The 18,405-nt window shown below is 39.1% G+C and overlaps 1 protein-coding gene and 2 long non-coding RNA genes across 7 annotated transcripts in view; 1 reads left to right on the plus strand and 2 right to left on the minus strand.

The window, feature by feature from the left end:
* Window positions 1-3,607, minus strand: part of maml3 (mastermind-like transcriptional coactivator 3) — a 129,587-nt gene extending 125,980 nt beyond the window's left edge. The window contains exon 1 of the mRNA XM_066678819.1: window positions 2,878-3,607. Within this exon, the coding sequence (XP_066534916.1) occupies window positions 2,878-3,285 (408 nt within the window). The 5' untranslated portion in view covers window positions 3,286-3,607. The remainder of the gene's footprint in view (window positions 1-2,877) is intronic.
* LOC136705335 (uncharacterized) lies at window positions 1,104-17,868 on the plus strand. Of its 4 annotated transcripts, none has more exons than XR_010804049.1 (7): window positions 1,104-1,619; window positions 7,078-7,985; window positions 9,703-9,769; window positions 14,453-14,555; window positions 14,798-14,894; window positions 15,137-15,230; window positions 17,735-17,868. It is a non-coding gene; the product is annotated as an uncharacterized lncRNA (long non-coding RNA). The 4 variants fall into 4 exon arrangements; XR_010804052.1 differs by lacking the exon at window positions 17,735-17,868 and adding an exon at window positions 15,749-15,857; XR_010804050.1 differs by lacking the exon at window positions 14,453-14,555 and having other exon boundaries at window positions 14,795-14,894.
* Window positions 3,687-17,855, minus strand: LOC136705336 (uncharacterized). 2 transcript variants are annotated; one of them, XR_010804054.1, is made up of 3 exons: window positions 17,733-17,855; window positions 15,754-15,841; window positions 3,687-7,199 (listed from the first exon to the last, which is right to left on the minus strand). It is a non-coding gene; the product is annotated as an uncharacterized lncRNA (long non-coding RNA). The 2 variants fall into 2 exon arrangements; XR_010804055.1 differs by lacking the exon at window positions 3,687-7,199 and adding an exon at window positions 12,686-12,932.
* Window positions 17,869-18,405: the final 537 nt, after the last annotated feature.

Consider the following 18,405-nt stretch of genomic DNA (forward strand, 5'->3'; position numbering starts at 1 on the left):
TTGGGGGGACATTGATTGCATATCACTGGGGGAAAAAAAGAGTAATATTTAACTGCTATTCTTTTTTGGTTACCTATGGAGAAATACTTTCATACAATATCTGTTGCCAGCTGGTTTACAGGGTATTAGCCCTTTGCATAGACTACATCTTGTGAGTGTCATAGGGACTAACATTGTGTCAAAATGGTTGTTTAATAGCAAAGAAATATGAGGTCATATTACAGTGCCTGTGTATGTAAATACCATTTTTCCCAATAATGATAATGCTACCCCTATCAACCCTAAGACACTAGGATGAAGTAAAACAGCTTTTAATATCATTAAACATTTATGAAAAGTCTTCTTCCTTCATCCCTTAAAGAACTGAAGATTTTTGTTTTGCTAATATCCCCTTACACTCAGCACAGGACTTGTCAGACAGCATTCAAAAAAAAGAATGAAAGCTCTTCTGAAAGCCCAAACTCTTTATTACATGCTAGACACTAATGTATTTTAGATATATCTACTGTTCTTCTCTCCCATATATAAATAAAATACAGATTTGTAAATTGTGGCCACCAGAGACTGGCAAAAGATGATGATTCTGTGCCCACTGTAATTGCATGTTGAAATGAATATTACAAACATTACAAATTGCTTACAAGAAGCCATTCTCAAGAGTCTGAGATTATGATAAACAAGACCAGCATCTTGTGGCCTTCCAGTGAGGTACAGGAGACACACAACATGCTGGATGTGGACTGAGCTTCTGCCTAAAAATGACCAAAACTACATAATTTTTACATGAAAGCTCAGATCGTGTAAAAGAATCCCACAGTCGATTATTTCTTCAGCATTGTGACCTTAGTTGAAAATTTGAAAAATGTATAAAAACAACAAAGCTAACCATTTCATTAGTGTAATACTGTTATCAACATGAATAACATCTGAAAATATGCACCAGCCAGTTTATTTCACACATATAACTGTCATCTAGGAGTGGGTAAAATGGGCAGATTTATTATTATAATTTTTAGGGCTTATTTTAGATATTGGCAGTACTTAGAGGACACCGTGTATATGTTTCATTACAAACAGAGCCTAATTAATGGGATTTAGTGTAAAGCAATAAACAAATATTTGGAACATATATTTTTCTCCACAGTATTTTAAACGTAGCAAACTTAAGCATGTCAACTTCAGAAAAAAATGTGTATAGGGAACATGGAGTAATGTCATATTTCTGCTAACCTAACATCACCAAAATGTGGGTAAGAAGACTGGATATCTAGGGTCTGTGATTTTGCTTCTTTCAGCGAACTGATTCTGTGATATTTTGTTGCAGCTTAGGACCCTTAAACCGACTTGATACAGCCACCTAGCTGCCGTGTTGGGGCTTGAGAAAGAAAAAAAAGACCAACAGAAAGGGGGGCTGCGGTCTCTTTAAGCAGCAATCCCTTCAATTTGAAGCATTTGTTGGCCACCAGTTAATGGCCGGGCTCGGTGTAATGTCCACACTGCTCGGAGGGAGGTCCTCCTCCAGTTAGCATCGCCACCGTCCGTCGCCTTCAGACTTCAGAGAGACTGTGAGAAATCACTTAACGTTTCTACAACGAACCGACCACCCACCAGCACATAAGGCGAGTTTGAGATACGTATAAAAAAACACCAAGCAAACTAAACACCTTTTACAACGGACTGAGTGTTGAAACTAACTTAAAATTGGTACAGCTTGTAGTCTTAGCTCAAGCAAAGTTAATCAATTATTTATCCGTTTAAAATTTGCTTAGCTTCATTAGCTAATGTTAACTGGCGCGAGGGTTCGAAGCTAACGGTTTTTTTTCTGTGGAGATGTGTAACATTAGCAGTTCGTAATTTCTCCAGTCAGCTCACAATATACGTTTCCCTCAAACCAATGAGATAAAGGTATGCGAGATTAAATACCATTAAACAAAAACGCCACATTGACGGTTTATCAAATGATAACATTTAGACCCAAACAGACCAAATAGATATCGAATTTAAAGGTTGATACAGGACTGATAAAGGTAGGGAAACACCTATCAACACGTATATTAGGAAAAGGAAATCGTTAAAACGCAATAGTGTTTGGAAAAACATTCGACAAAACGTGTATAACTAGTTCGTAGAGGGCAGTGAGTTGTAAGTAAATAGCTAAGTAGGTGGAGAACAGACGAGTGACATCACAGCCGTGTGTGTAACGTACAACCGCTGTACAACTTTTAAACAAGGTAAAACTAATAAGAGGGAAAATTGCTTAAAAAGCTTCAAGTCACTCTAAACTATTAGCATATTACGAACACCATCACTGAGACGTTGCACTGGGTGAATGAGGTCGAAGCTCGCCGTGTAAAAGGTGATAGTGTGCTGTGTTCAAATCGAAAGGATCAGTCCCGCGGGCAGCAGTCAGGTAGTGCTCCCTGCCATTTTCGAAAGTGCAAAACAGCAGTACGAGAGATAAGTTTGACGAACCTTGCACGGTTGCAATCACAGCCATGTTAACTGTTACCCTGCAAGATAAGCCAAACGTAGGGCTGACTTTATACAGTCGCATGCAAAAGTTTTTGGGCGCCCCGGAGAAAGGACGTGTTTTGTTGGGATTCCCAGTTAAAATAGGCAAGTTACACATCCTCTCCAGAACAGACTTCTGCACGGTTAGTGCGTACTAAATTTAATGTACTTGGGAACATAAGAAAACACACATCTTCTTACATACATTATCTTTGTTCAGTGTTTTCCAATATTTCAAACACGAAGAAAAACTGCCCTAAAGTTTCACCACTGTATGATGTGCTCAACAAAACGAGTCATTTGACTAGTGTTCGAACTTTTGCATGCGACCTTAAGGTTATCACTAAGTATTCCGTGTAAACTCACCGCTATGAGCGTGTTGGTCCTCTGCTCGGCGGCAGTGTCCTGTTCCTGCGACTGTTTTCCGTGCTTTCCGCCGCCGCTGGCTGCTTTCTTGGCGCGGTGCTCGAGGCTCCGCTGGTAGAGAGCCGCGGTCTCCCGGCGCTCGAGCTCCAGCTGCTCGGCGTGCGCCTGCTGGTAGCGGGTCTCGCAGGTGACGTGGTGCCGCCGGCAGCCCTCGATCCTCTGCCGAAGCCGCTCCACCACGGTGCTGTGCTTGGGGACGCCGGCGTTGGAGCTGCTGTTTGCGGCGCTAACGCTGTTAGCTCCGCCGCCTCCACCGGAGCCCAGAGCCGCGTTCAGGTTCACGGTGGTGTTAATGCAAAGGCTGCCTCCGCCGTTGGCGGTAGCAGGGCTGGCGAAATCTCCCATCATCTGTGCGTGCACAGCGCAAGAACTTTTATTTGTTATGATTTGTATTCTTGTTTTGATTATTAGGTCAAAAGATTCTTCTTCTTTTCAGTCACTCACACACTCCTCTCTCTCCCCCCTCTCCCCTATCCAAAATCGGCTCCGTTTGGCCGGGGATCGGGGAGAGAGCCGGAGAGAAAGAAAGCGCCGGGGACTTTGGAGAGCAGATTTGTCGAAAGCATTCACAAAGCTGAAATAGCAGCGAGCAAGCCATCCACTAATCGCTCCAAACACAGAAAGTAACGTTACAGGACCAGGGGTCAGTCCACCGTCTTTCTTTCTGTGTCCCCCCTTAAAAAATCCCTCCAACCCTCCCACCCCCACCCCCCCTCGGAAGGCTACACTCTCACCCCTAACGCGTGAGACATCCGGAGGTTACTCTCGACCACCATCATCATCATCATCATCATCACAACCACCGCCGCCACCAGAAACACACAGCGCCTCTCGCCCTGCTCTGTTGTCCTTGTGGAGAGGCGAGAGAAAAGTTTCGCCGCCTGCTGCGAGCACGCTCCACAGTAGTAGTTTCGTGAACTTGCATGTCATTAGTTTTTTGTTGTTGTTTCAGTTTGTTTTCGTGGCCTGTTGCAAACCCTCCGCTCCTGTGAAACAAGGTGTGCAATTTCTCATACAATCACAAAAAAGTCCCCAGACTTGCCACCATCACAATAATCAAGCGTTCCCCTCCTCCATGGCAGCGGAGTGATATCAGGACAACAAGCCGAGAGCGTTTGGGTTTTTTCCGCACCCGTTTTCAGGAAGCTGCCGCCCACCTGCGCTCGGATTGGCTGGAAGCTAATACTCGTACCCCGCCCGCAAATCAGAGGGGGATACTCACGACTTACCAATCGTAGGACAGGAGGCGGGACTAAACTAGCCAATCCAATTAAGGTTTGTTCGAATACGGGTGGGAACATAAATAATAATGCCAGCTGAGTGATAACCAACTCTGTTTAAAACCCGGAGTGGAATGTAGTCCGGTGTGGATAAGGACCTGCGGTTACTCTTCTTCCAACACGATACTATCTAGTAAAAACAAGTTGTTTTTTTTAACTCGTATTAGTGGAACCATTTTTGGTTCTTTATAGAACCGTTTTCTTTAAGGGAGCTTTGACGAGAAGTTTTCAGTCATACAGAAAAGCAGTTAAAACAATTAAGACAGTTATTTTAGTGTTCATGGTTCAACACTAAACCACTGATTTTACTAAACTGCAGATCAATAATCAAAATATTGTATAGTACAGAGATTAATGGCAAAAAGGGAAGCTTACATTTTTAGATTGTATTAAGCATAGCAGATTATGAACACTTGTTAAATGTAAAGTTAATGTTGTATACAACACAATACAGGAATACAAAAGTAAACACCTTTCAGACAGTTTAATGTACAGCACTTAAAATATCAGTGTATCTTCATTGCCTACATATAGGGTCAGGACAGAACCTGGATATTCTTAACATAATTTTGATGTATCACCAAAGATTCTAGATTCAGTTACTAGGTGCTGGACTTGTGTTTGGAACTGTTTCTCAGCCTGCCCCGGCAAAAGTGAAAATGTATTCAACTGGATTTTTGATGCAGTAAAATGATTATGCATGTCTTGTTACTGTCACTGAATGCTAACAAAAAGCTGATGTTAAGGAAAAATCTCTATTTTTTTGGTGTGGTGGGAGGGATGATGTAGCCTGTGTTGAGTGTTTATTTACAGCACACAATATTTGAGCCCTCATCCTCTGCACACATTAAACCCAGTGAATGACAGAAGAGAATTCCCATTGGCAGTGTAAGCATATTCTGAGTGCACTGTTTGCTCCAGTTTAGCTTCATGCTGTGTGAATATGTAGCACCCTGTCTTTTATGACATTCTTATTATTGTGAAAGATGCCATTGTGTTTTGAACAGGGTGGAATTCAGAGGATCCACCCACAGCTTTGGAGTGAAGTGAAACATATCTGTTTCTTTAAATGAAGTTTAAAGTATGTCACATTGAAATATTTCAGAAAAAGCACAATTAGACACTATAGCAGCAGTAGTCGGTGTATGGTAACACTGGTTGTGTGTGCGTGTGTTTGTTATGGTGCTGCCGTCTCGTCCAGTCTGCTGAGTGCTGTTGGAATGCCTGGAATGTTGTTCACATATTCTCATTCTCTCTCTCTCACTCTCTCTTTCTCTCTCTCTTACTCTGACACCACTCCCAAATACAACTATGGTCTAACATCCTCTTTTCCACCTTCTCGTTCTCTCTATTCGTTCAGTTCTCCTGAGAGCACTTAAAATCTCCAGAAGTCCCTGGGTCTACACCTCTAGCCACTGTGAAACAGTATTTTTACAAGACTGATCAAAACACCTATACAAAAAATGCTGCAATTAACATGTTTTAAAAGCAGCACAGAATTCAGTTTTACTGTGTTAAATTGAGAATTTAAGACACAGTCCAACACGACTTCAGATCACAAGCTTTTCATTTAAAATTTGAGCTGTGAGAGATTAGTTTTTCAGTAATGATTTTATTCCATGTAATTCTGGAACAATTCTGTTAACTCATTTATCATAAAGGAACACAATGCAAAGATCGACTGGCATTTATAAAAGAAGCAAATTGATTTGAACCAGTAGCAACAATATATATCAATATTCATTCCTAGCATACAGCCAACTTTGATTAACCAGTCAAATAATTTACAATTAATAACATTGCTGTAAAAGATATCATAGATTCAGACAAAGGGGAAAGTTATTTCCAGCTGGCACATTGCTTAGGTGTACCTTTATCAAAGTTTAGCAGTTATTCTACACACTGTCTTACCTGTTTTTTGATGGCCCTATCAAAAGTGTCATTCCTGGCCTTATGTACAAATAACTGAATGCATAGCCACAGAACCATACCCGTTCTGTGAGTTCTCAACACTTCTCAAGGGTTCCTCATTTTTTCAAGGAAGTCATGCTCAGTTTAACAAACTACAATGCTATAATTGTATCATAATTGTTGTACTGCCTTTTTGTTATCTATCCCATTTTTCTTTCGGTTTATACTGGGCTTTTTGCTGAACACCTTTAAAGATTTTGAAATGCTACCACTGGATAATTCTCTGTTTCACGTATGCATTATAGTACATTAATCATGTGCAATGTACAATTTTAATGTAGTGGGATAATTACCTATACTATTATACAATTAGAAAAACTAAATTTCACTTGAATTACATGGTGTAATATTTCCCACATATCACCACAAGGACAGCAGGAACAAGCAGGCATTTGAGCCTCCCCGTTTCAAAGTACGGAAACCCATGGTAAAAAAATACCCACCTTAACTTTACAAACTGTATACCAGTATCTCTGCGTTTCGGCTGAGTGGGCGGGACAATTCCCAAATACCTATTCTATGCAAAGACTTTACCAGAACCCAAACACAATGGGACATGTTATTACAATGTAACCATCACATGCTAATTCTGAATGTTAGTTTAGGTCAGGGCCAGTTCAGTTCTCAGTCCCCTGCATTAACACAGCTGCACTTAAATGGTTCTTTTTTCTTTCTTTTTATATTTTTTCTAGAGGTACCTTTGGCACCACCCCTGATCCTACCAATAATATGGAACTCATTTTCTTTCTAGAAATCAATTTACATGAAACACATTGTCATGTTGGACAACATTATTTAACACAGTTGTTTCCTGACTTTATTGCTTACTCCAATATTTCAACAAACATATCATCCATCTGCCTTAAATAACACCAGTTTTTTCATTCAGATCCCATCCTTTCTCCAGCCTGCAGCTTTTTTTCCTTTGCCCCAGAGTGGCAAACAGAATCACAGAGTTGATGGACAAGAGGAAGAGAGCCTGGAGAAAAGATAGTATTTCTGCTGCCATACCTACAAAACAACATTGACATTCAGTAAAAAAGAGGTAGCATGTTTTTTGTGTGTGTATATGAAAGAGAGTGTGAAAGAGCGCTTCAGCTAGTGGCTGTAGGAGTCCCCTGTGCTCTGTACCAGAGCTTTGTGAGACACTTTAAATATTTAATGTGGCCACCCAAGCAATAGACCACTGATAAACACAGAATCAATGAAGCTGATATATTGTCTATCCAAGGAGAGAGAGAGAGAATCAGATGAAAAGGTGTGAGGAGAAGTGATTTGCCAGCTTTTATGCACTCTCTCTCTCTCTCTCTCTGTGTGTGTGTGTGTGAACATTCTGCAGGAATATTAATATGCTTTTTATGTTCAAGGGAATAAAAATGGAATTACCTACCGGCTGCTCAGAAAATCTGTGTGTGAACGTGTGTGTATGTGTGTGAACTGGAGTGGAATATTCAGTGAGTGGTGTAATGTGACAGTTGTGTGTGCTTCTATCTGCATGCTTGTTGCTTGTGTACTGAGTAGGTGAGTGTGTATTTGTGTGTGGTTTTGTGTGGGCACACAGCAGACTGGATACGTGACTTCCTGTGTAAGTACCTTGTATGTGCGCCTTACACTGTGTGTGTGAGTGTGTGTGCAAGGGGGGTTTCTGACTCATTCCCTCAGTATTCACAGAAAGATCTGATCCCTCAAGATGAAGAATTAATGAGACTCTTCAAGACAAATGGAGTGAAAGAACACAAGATGCAGTGAATAGGAAAAATGAAGTCAGGACGACCATCTCTGCACCTCTAGTCAGAGGTGAGCTGGCATTCTCTGATATTCGTGTGTATGTGGAACCTCCCCAGTCATGTGCTCAAAACACAGATATAGACACACTTCTTTTTATATGTAAGGGTAATAAACATGCCTGTTGTGTAACATAAACTACATGTCATTATTTGCCCCATATGTAGTGGGGTGGTACAGTGGTGCTACTCTCGTGTTGCTGCCACACAGCTCCAGGGTCCTGGGGTTGTTGGTTCAAACCACGTTTCAGGTCACCGTCTGTGAGGAGTTTGTGTTCTCACCATGTCTTTGTGGGTTTCCTTCGTCTGCTCTGGTTTCCTCCCACAATCCAAAAACATATGTCGGTAGGTGGATTGGGTGTACCAATGTGTCCATAGGTGTGTGTACATGCCTGTCACTTTGAATGTGTGGAGTGGTGTTTTTCTGTCTCGCACCCAATGTTTCAGAGTTGGCTCCAGACACAGTGTGACCCTGAACAGGCTGAAGATAGTACAGAAAATAAATGTGTATATACACCGATCAGCCATAACAACACTACCTTGTTTCTACACTCACAGTCCATTCTCCCAGCACCACTCACCATACAGGTTCAATTTTCAATTCTGTAATAACATGGTGGAGTCCGTCTGTTGCTCTGCATACCTGTTAGCCCCATTTCACCCTGTTTTTCAAAGTTCATGACCCTCACAGGGCCACCACAGAGCAGGTATGATTTAAGTGGTGGATCGTAACACTGCAGTGTTACTGATGTGCTGGTTTTGTGTTGCGCTGGTAGGAGTGGATGAGATAGAGCAGTGCTACTCTCACTAAGTTTGACACACCTACCTCGTTGGTCCACCTGTGTTACTGCACAAATTGTGTTGGTCATCCTCTATTCCTTCATCAGTGAACACTGGATGATGTTTTTTGGATATTTTGAGTGGTGGGCTATTCTCAGTCCAGCAGTGACACTGAAGAGTGTAAAACTTTCAGCAGCACTGTTGGTTCTTATCCACTTGTAACAGTACAACAACCACTAATATATCAATACCACGTTAATGTCACTTCAACACTGAGAATTATCCAGCATAACTGTGCTACTGTTGCTAATCAGATACTGGTGCTAATTTTACTTAACATTCTGACAAACCATGTTTTTCTGCCAAAACATGTAATCATTTTGCATGATGGAGAGATGCTCCAGAGTGATTGAAAGACTTTGCAGTAAACAAGACTCTCAAGACTCTAAATTATAGACTATTATTTGCTGAGAAGCCTGTTGCGTGGACAGAGCTGAACTGTCTTTAGGTATGAGAACAATTTTAAAGAGAGCGTTTATGATTATTGAGAAACGCAGTCCTCGGCTCAGCATCTTATAAGGTAGGATATGTTTAAGGGAAAATAATGATGTTATTTGAATGTAGCTGAATTTCAACATGTCTAAATTTGTATTCACTGTTTGAATTGCCACAGAAACTCATTTGTAACATGAGTTGTTTAGTTGTGTAGTATTTTCAGTAATGCAGTTAGCCATCTCCCAAGACACGTCCACCCTAATGAGTCGAAACAGCAAATATAAGTCTATATATGGGTAACACTTATAGAGCAATCCTCATTTTAGTTCATGCTTTTAAACATTTGGAGTTCTCGCCATTGTCGAAAAATCTCTAGATACCTCTGCCATGAGCAGAGAGCAAGAGAAAGCCTACCATACCAGACTAAGACAGTTTGTTTTTGTACTCATTTACAGACACCGTGGCTTCATCAACACATTAGACCCACTTTGAGCACACAAACAGACTGGAGAGCTAGCAATGGTGAGTATACCATCTTCTGAATTTTGTAAAGGGAGACCTTGTATTCATTATTCGGAAAGACTGAACCCAAAGTGTGTGCAGTCCATAAAGTTTAAAGAGAAGGAGGCATCATCTCCAGGGAAGGTTTCTTCAGCAGGAGATGGGCCTCTTTATAGAGCAACATGGCAAGGTGAATGGTAATGTTTAGCATAACCTCCTTCCCCAACCAACGGCCCCTTCTCTGCCCAATCAGCAAGTCAATGTTTATGCAAGACATTGCCCCTTCTCAAACTGCATAACAGGTAAAGCACACCCTTGAATTTATTAAATGAACAATCCAGAGTCCTGATCTGAATTTGATTAAGAATCTCTGGAAGTACATTTGTGACAATGTATGGCTATGAAACTCACTACAGTTACCAAACTGGACACTGGATGAACAATGGAACACAATCAAACCAGAGCAGCGTGGGAAACTGGTGATGTCATGTAGTTTACTATATCATTTGAACAGTTGTCCTTTAAACTGAGTGAAAAATTCATGATAAATATGGACATTTCAACAGAAATGCTCAAAAATAGCCTGGAATAAAATTTTTATATATTGATTCTGACTGAAATTTAAGAATATTTTTCTATCTTTTATAAAGTTACTAAGACGTTTCAGTAGAGAGCAATGATATGTAGGTAAATATGTGTAAATGATTAAATAAGAAATCAAAGAATAAGAAAAATCAGGAAATAAGAAAAATATAGGAATATGTGTTATTTTTGTAGTTTAACTCTGTTTTTCTCTGGCTCTCTTTAGGACATTTTTTGTCCTAAAACATAAACACACACACACACACACACACAAACGAATGGGATGTGTGGGTATCTACAGTTCTGCACACTCATCACTACACTGCTGTCTTTATCTCCTGATTACTGGCCTTTTTTCCCCCCATGTCCGCAAAATTACCCCACGTGGACACTGCATTCTGAGTTAACATATCCGGCAGCATACTGTTAGCTGATCCTTTACAACAATTTATGCTAAATATATGACAAACCTGACGAGTGCCTTTGTGAGTGTCACATTTCCCCAGCACCCATGAAAACATTCAATAATCCTGTCCAAGTGATACTGTCCTATAATTTAGTCACTGTTATATGCATTTACTTTCTGTCTAATGCGCTTTATGACATGTTACTCAGTCTGTCATGTCTTGAGTATTTACAACATGCTGTACATTTAGTTGTTAAGTCTAACTTCTGAATCTTCTCACTTTAGTGCAGTGTTTTACACTGACTTGTTTAATTTGTCTGTTTGATTATGCTTTGCTCACTTGTACTCTGTGGTCCAATAACCACATCCCCTGGAGGAAGAGTTCTTTGTTCCACTCTATGCCTCTCTGCCGACTAAATGACAAAAGTAGACAATAGAACTTCAAGAAGTTCTTCTAGACGTGACAGTGCTTTTCAAGCTTATTCATGGGAACGGATTTCTGGACACAAGTTATATTCTCCTGGGTTAATACTAATTGAAAACCTTTCCATTTACCATGGATAGGAATAGATTATGAATAATAAAATATGCCCGAATGTCTCCTTATCTTACATGTAATCAATTAGCCAACATAAGATTGGTGTCTATAGGTTAGCACTGCAGCTCAAGGCTAAGGTTGCTAACAGGTAATGGAGGATTATATCCCACCTGTTTTTTCATACCGATGTGAAAAAACCTGCCTAAATCATCACACAATTGCCTCAGAGTGAGTCAATTCTAATTAATCTCAAATAGACTTGGTTGTGGTTTTTCCAAGACTGCACGGTTTTAACATTATTGTCAAAAACATGAATGTTTGGACATAATACAAAAAAAATCAGGTTAATGCTGATAGTTTTGGAATATTCCATGTGCTATTCTTGTAACATCACAATAAAATCAATTTAATATCATATAACACACAGTGTGGCACGACACAGTTCTGCAATGAGTTACATGTGCAGTAGGCGGTTCTAGTTTGTAGGCTAAAAGCTATTTTATTTAATTGATAGCCTTTACTTTATCCTTACAGCTCTGGCACAAAGCTAAACCAACAGGTCATGGCAGTTCGCCATCACTGGAAGTAAATAAGTACATTTGATTTCTTTTTTTTTTATTGGTCAAACTAATAATGTGTTGTCTATTTAATCAGTGTGAAATACCAGTCCACAGAGTCGGTCTGATGTGTCCAGTCTTGGTAATGCAAGTCATGTTTCCCTCTCTTACTAGAGAAGGTAACGAGGGGGTAAAAAAGCACACTTGAGACTAGGATCACTGCTTTAGCCATCTGTCTGGATTATGTGTGTGTGTGTGTGTGTTGTGTGTGGGGGGTTCCGTCTTTTCATAGCAGTGAAAAGACAACCATTTGTAGCACCACACACACATATAAAACACCTTTTCCCTGAAAGAACAGATTAACACATCTTTTTGTCATCATGACAAAAGAACTCAAGCAAGGCTGTGATAATTATACTAATTAATGTATAATGAGATGCAGGGATCAGCTCTAATTATTTGTCTGTTAATAAGCAAATTTAATCAGCATATGCTTTACATGGCAAACTCTAAAATCCTATGAAATACACACAACAAAAATAAGGGCATTAACTGCTCACTTCAAGTTTCTCTGGGTGTTGTTGTGACCCTATAGTATTTCTGTGTTTATGGAGTTTATGTTTCGTCAAGCAATGATGAGGTATAAATAACAAAATAAAAGAGCATTACAAACTGAGGCTTTTTAGCCAAAACATTTTGAAACCATCTTAAATATGCTTCATTTCTAAGGAGCAACTGTGGAGGCTGTCTATGGTGCAATACACTTGTAAATAACTCCTTCAGTCTGTGTAATGTATCTCATGTTTTTAATACATATTTTTATATTAAGGCTTTTCTATGTTCTTATCTAGTTATACAACATTTGAGACAAAAAAGAGCACAATCTGAGGGTATCACTGTCACACAACAGGTGGTGTCTCTGCCACTGAGCTCAAGGGACTCAGAGTCATGTGTTCAATACTTGCCTCAGGTGATTATCTATGTGGGTGAGTATGTGGTGTCCTGTAATGGACAATGCCCTGTCCATTGCTGGACACCAGGGTGCATTCCAGTGTCCAGGGTGCATTCCTGCCTTGTGTCTGCGTCTGAATGGGATCTGGACTAAGTTACAGAAGATTCATGAATAAATAAAAGTGGGCATTACAATTTGTTCAAATGAACATTATTGTTTAATAAACTTTTCATCAATATTTTATTTTCCATGTCAGGAAATTAAGACACATTTTACAGATAATTTAACAGAAGTCTCAGTATATTTTTCTAATTTCTAATATAGTTCAGTCTTAAAAGTTGTTCACTTTATGCTTCTCGAAAGTTAAACTAATCCCAGACATATTTCAGTGATGTTTACATCTAAGTTCTGGGGTGATCAATTTACTGTACTGAATACACCAAAACGTCTTTGATTTATCTGATTACTTCTTTTTGTCTTTTACTCTTAAAACTTAAAGGTTTCAGACAATTTCAGACCCATAGCCTTGATCTCTCAAAAAGGAAAGCTTTGTTTATCTGACAGTGAGACTTGTGGTTATTAAGAGTCGTTTTCTCTATACATTTTAAAGGGGACATATTCTACCAGTTTTTCCACAAGTAAACACAGTTCTTGGGTCTAAATGAAACCTCTGTTACATACATGTGGTCAAAATACCACAAGAATCAAACATCACAGCAGCGTTCTCTCCATCTAAACAGCCCTGTTCAGAATGTCCAGTTTAGTTTAAATTATAATGAGCTACACACAGCTCATTGGTTTTGAACATATCTCTTTCTTCCTCATTTTAGCCAGCTCTTTTAGTTTGGGGTATAAGCCTGTTGTCTTATAACTTATCATCTATAGCTTCTGAAAAAAGAATAATTTCTCCTTAATTGCCATTTTGACTATTCTGTTTGATTATTATTTCATGCAAGAAAAATCAGAGGTCATGAGGATGAACACAGGAAAGAATTAATCTCACTGATTAGATGGAGAAACCTCTTGGTCTGTAAAAACTGGCCTAAGATCAGCATGTATATCATCCTTTTTATCAGTGTTAACAGAGGCAAGACTGCAACCACTGCGTGCAACTCTTCATTATACTTCCTTGGTTTCAGAACATTGCTTAACATTGCATGCAAAGAGCAAATACGCATGTAGGACAACAGTTGGCCCGACCACTAATGACTCTCTGGTCATTATTGGCCAATTATTGGTGTGATGTCATCACACAGTATTGTGGTGCCTAAACAGACTCATGCCTGTCTGAGTGTAAAGTATTAGACCCAACCTGCCCTGAACAGTGCAAATCCTTCAAAACAAGGCCAGTGCTCCTCTGGATGTGGGACAGTGGTGTGTCTGTGGTGGGGTGATGCTTTGTCCTGACACATGCTAAGCACTTGATTATTGTTTTCCAGATTTGCCAAGTCACGCTGAGTCATGCCGACACCAGTGTACTGCACTTTTGCCTAAAGAAGCTTGACTGAGCTCAATCACATTTAGAATATGGACTAAAATAAGATTTAACATTAGATCTATTATGTACAATTTAAATAAATTTCCCTTTATTTCTTCTTCTTGTGTGTTTAAAATATGTTCAAATTACGTATATGGACTGGCCATCATGTATTGCACCTCGTTCATGAAGCAGACCAGGCTGAAACACTTATAACTGCAGTGTCAAGAGGGTGAAGCTGCTGAAGGCTGAATATGTCACAAAAACTCAAAAACCAAAAAATTTTAAAAATTCTGTGAGTGAATTTCCATTTTTAATTTTTGGAACTATAAAAATATTTTTAATAAAATATCAGCAAGGGTTTACATGATCTGGGTACTTTACCGATTAAAAGTGTTTTAAGGAACCAAAAACATAGCATATTTAATTGTGGACCTGTAGCATGTCATGTTTTTCCTGGTTCTGAATATTACAAAATCTACAGGAGTAAAGCTCTCTCTCTCTCTCTCTCTCTGTGTGTGTGTGTGTTTAAAGCAGTGAAGAATGGAGTGACAGATCTCTAGTAAAGGAGACTGGTGAAGAGGTTAGAGTAAGGGAGAGAAGAGAGAAGTAAATGTGCTTGTAAAACAACACGGTAAGAGTTTACAGCTGTTTGTAAAACCTGAAGTGGATCTCTGACTCATGGACTGGAGTGAACTCTTTACCATTACTTGAGTGCTTGTGTGAGAGGCTCTTTGACTCTGTCATATGCAGTTATTTTAGGTGATTAAAAACATTTGCTGTCATAATCAATAGCTTGAAGTATTATTGTATTTGAAGAAGGTTTCTTTGATAAAAGCATGATGTAATTTTGTATTAATCATTTCTCACTTGTAGCTCATTAAATTCAGCAGAGGGTCAATGAGAAAAACGTGGATTCTTGAATACATAAGCAAGCACAATATCTAACTGTGTGTTTACACAACTTCAGGTAAGCTGCAATTGATAGGATTCATTAGTAATATGATTAACTGTGGAATAAGGCCTATATTATCACAGTAAAGCAAATTAAAATGGGAAAAATTGATATTGCTAATGATTTTAAAATTAGAAATGGACTATGTAGTGAGTTTGTACAATCTACAAATAAAAAATGTAAATATAATATTACTATTTCTACATGTTTGTGTGTTTGACACTGTAATAATGGACCTGATTATGAACAATATGGCATTGTTCATAAATGATTTTTGAGTATTGAGGTGATTTTCCTACAGAGCGCTTAGCAGTTGTTACTTCTTTGCGAGGTCTGTTTTGAAAGTGGTTATTTTATATCCAGATGCAGCTTTTACCTGCTGTAGGTGTGACTTTAATTCTGTTCACTCGGTGTGTTTGTGTGAAAATTAACAGACCCTGCGGGCTGACTCCTTTACGGATTTTTTAGGGGTTAGGTCCCCTCGGAGTGAAACCAGAAGGACTGTGTCACTGTGTGTGTGTGTGTGTTTACAGCGTACCTGCTGAGTTAAGCCAGAGGATGTGGAGGGGAGACCAGATGGGATGGGAAAGGGCCATTCCAGTTCATTTCCATGGCAGAACACTCCCCTATAAAATTAAATACATTATTCATAATAATATTTATATATTTAAGAATTTCTCAGCATATAATTCTTTTGTGAAGCAGACATGGTGTTAAATGACCAATGGACATATGTACGTGCACAATAACATTCTGTCCTGTTCTAGTCTGCAAAACAGATCAGGAACTAAAGCAAGATCAGAATTGGAGTAATACAGTGCACATGGTTGGATGGTGGGTGTAAAGTAACATTATATTTCAAGTGTTTCAAATTGATGATTCACGAATTGTCCAGGAACTGTCCACTTTTTATTACTACCTTTAAATTACTTTTGCTTGAGAACAGCTGAAGCATTTCACTGTTTAACATGCTGCCTTTTCCTTGAAATGTGTACTCGGTTACTGTTTATATGCTGGCAAAGCTTGAAAGTAATCATCTCCCTATTTTTCCAGAAATAAATCAGAAATCTTTTTTGTTACAGCTTTGGAGCTTCCAAGTAGTAGTTTATAAGTTATGTTTAAAATTTACGGTAACCGAATGTCATGACTACAATTCTTTTACTTATTGGGATTTCTGAAAAGTTGTGCAGTAAAACATGGAGCTGAAATATGTACAATGCCAGGCAAAAATTTTGAAATCACTATATTACGAGAACATTCACCCTGCAAATAAATAAATCACAGAAATTGCACTAGTTTTAGTTAAAGGCTCATGAAAATACCTTAAATAAATTCATTACATTTTTAAAAATTAAACATGTTTTATAGGTCAAGTAGAGTCATCATCAACCTAAAATTTGCAGAGTACCAAAAGTTTCTCCACTTCGGGCCTAAATTTGACAAAGGGGTAGAAATTTAACAATGACAAGACATTTCAAGTTGGTTCCACCAGCCACAGTCTCAGTGTAATGTACCTATGCATTGTCTGTTTAGATATTGTTTGCCATTTCCCCTGGTCTTCACATGCAACCATATATTGTAAAAGTCTGCAGCAATTTGCTTGTTTAATAAACGCTGTCATCTTTATATGTCTCATTAGAACGGCACCAAACTAAAGTTCTGGATCATCTCCTTCGCCAATGTGAACCAACCACTGTTAATTACTGCATTGCTTTAGCCCCCAGTAACCATTTTTCCTTTTGTTTAGTTAGTGTTAGTTCTGGTCTATGTTTGGGGTTAATATTTCATTCAGCAGACTTCTTACAGTTCTGACACTGGCATTAACTGGTGTTTCCACCCATTTGATTTTCATTGTTTGGTTAAGTATATTTAAAATTTATTTTCAAAGTATATTGCTTTGAGTTTCGGAGTCTTCCTTGGTCAACTTGTATGTTTTCCTTTCATAAACTTCCTATTCACAACTAATTTTTATACCTTGCTAACTGGGAATATGCAACATTGTTTGCCACTCTCCATGTTGAATTTCAATCTAGAATGAGCTTTATATAATCTATTGTTTTGACTGACAGTTCTCCAGTTGGAGACATACTGGCAAAACTCTTCTAGCTTATAGGCTACATTATTATGTACTTTCATACCACACTGTTATTATTGTTTATAACACAAGTTATTTTTTTTCCAAATATTAGGTGAAAAAATAAGTCCTCTAAGTCCATGTCTGTTTTGTGAAATTAATTTTAACCCCAGGACGACACAATGCTGGCTGTAAAGCAGAAGAGCAGTGGGGACCGAGCTGATCTCTATAGTGTGCCAGGCTAATACAATGCAAACTAATATTAAAATAATAGAGAGAGTGGACTGAGGAGAAAAGATCACTGAAGGTCACTGTAGCCCACTAGGCATGGTGTTCTCATGAGTTCAACTGGATTATCAAGCTATGCCTGTGAGTGTGGGTGGTATGGTCAGCATAGTATAGTGTGTGTGTGTGTGTATTTGCGTGTATGTTTGTGTGAGTACAGGGGTGGAGGTCCTGTCATGGGAGGAAGATGACATCAGTGTCACGGCGATGGTCGCCTCTGGATCTCCACGGCGACGACAGCCTCTTCCTGCAGCGTCTCAGCACAGCAAACCCTCCCACTTCCTGGTGCCTCTCCAAGGCCGCCGCCCCTCCCAGATTCAGGCATCCTGAACATACTCAAGCACACACACACACACACACACCAAACAAAAATTCAACAATGCACAAACACCATAGTAAACGGTCAGAAGATCCAGCTAGATGTTTCCATACAACTGTTTCCATTCCATACTGTAAATAAATGGAATGGAGCCTAATGTATGTCATTTCAGAATCAGAATAATTCATTGAGCAAGTACATATATATATATATATATATCTCCAAACTTATCCAGACACTGGTGAATTAGTCAAATAGTGAATGTAACTATTTTAATGTCACTCATGGCTGATACACTGTTTGTATAATTTGTGTAGAAATGAACTGCTTGTAGAATGGGATGAATTTGAACTACTCTCTGACTATGTAAAGTGTTAATTAGAGGGGTAAAAAGCCCCCTGTTCTGTGGGCTGGGTTGTGGAGAAAGGTGTCTGTGTTGTCTGGAGTGAAGATGTCCTATCCAGTACCATCAAGATGAGCTGGAAGTATGTTTTTATCTCTAACTACTGAAT

This window comes from Hoplias malabaricus, chromosome 8, assembly GCF_029633855.1.
Source record: "Hoplias malabaricus isolate fHopMal1 chromosome 8, fHopMal1.hap1, whole genome shotgun sequence".
NCBI lineage: Eukaryota > Metazoa > Chordata > Actinopteri > Characiformes > Erythrinidae > Hoplias > Hoplias malabaricus.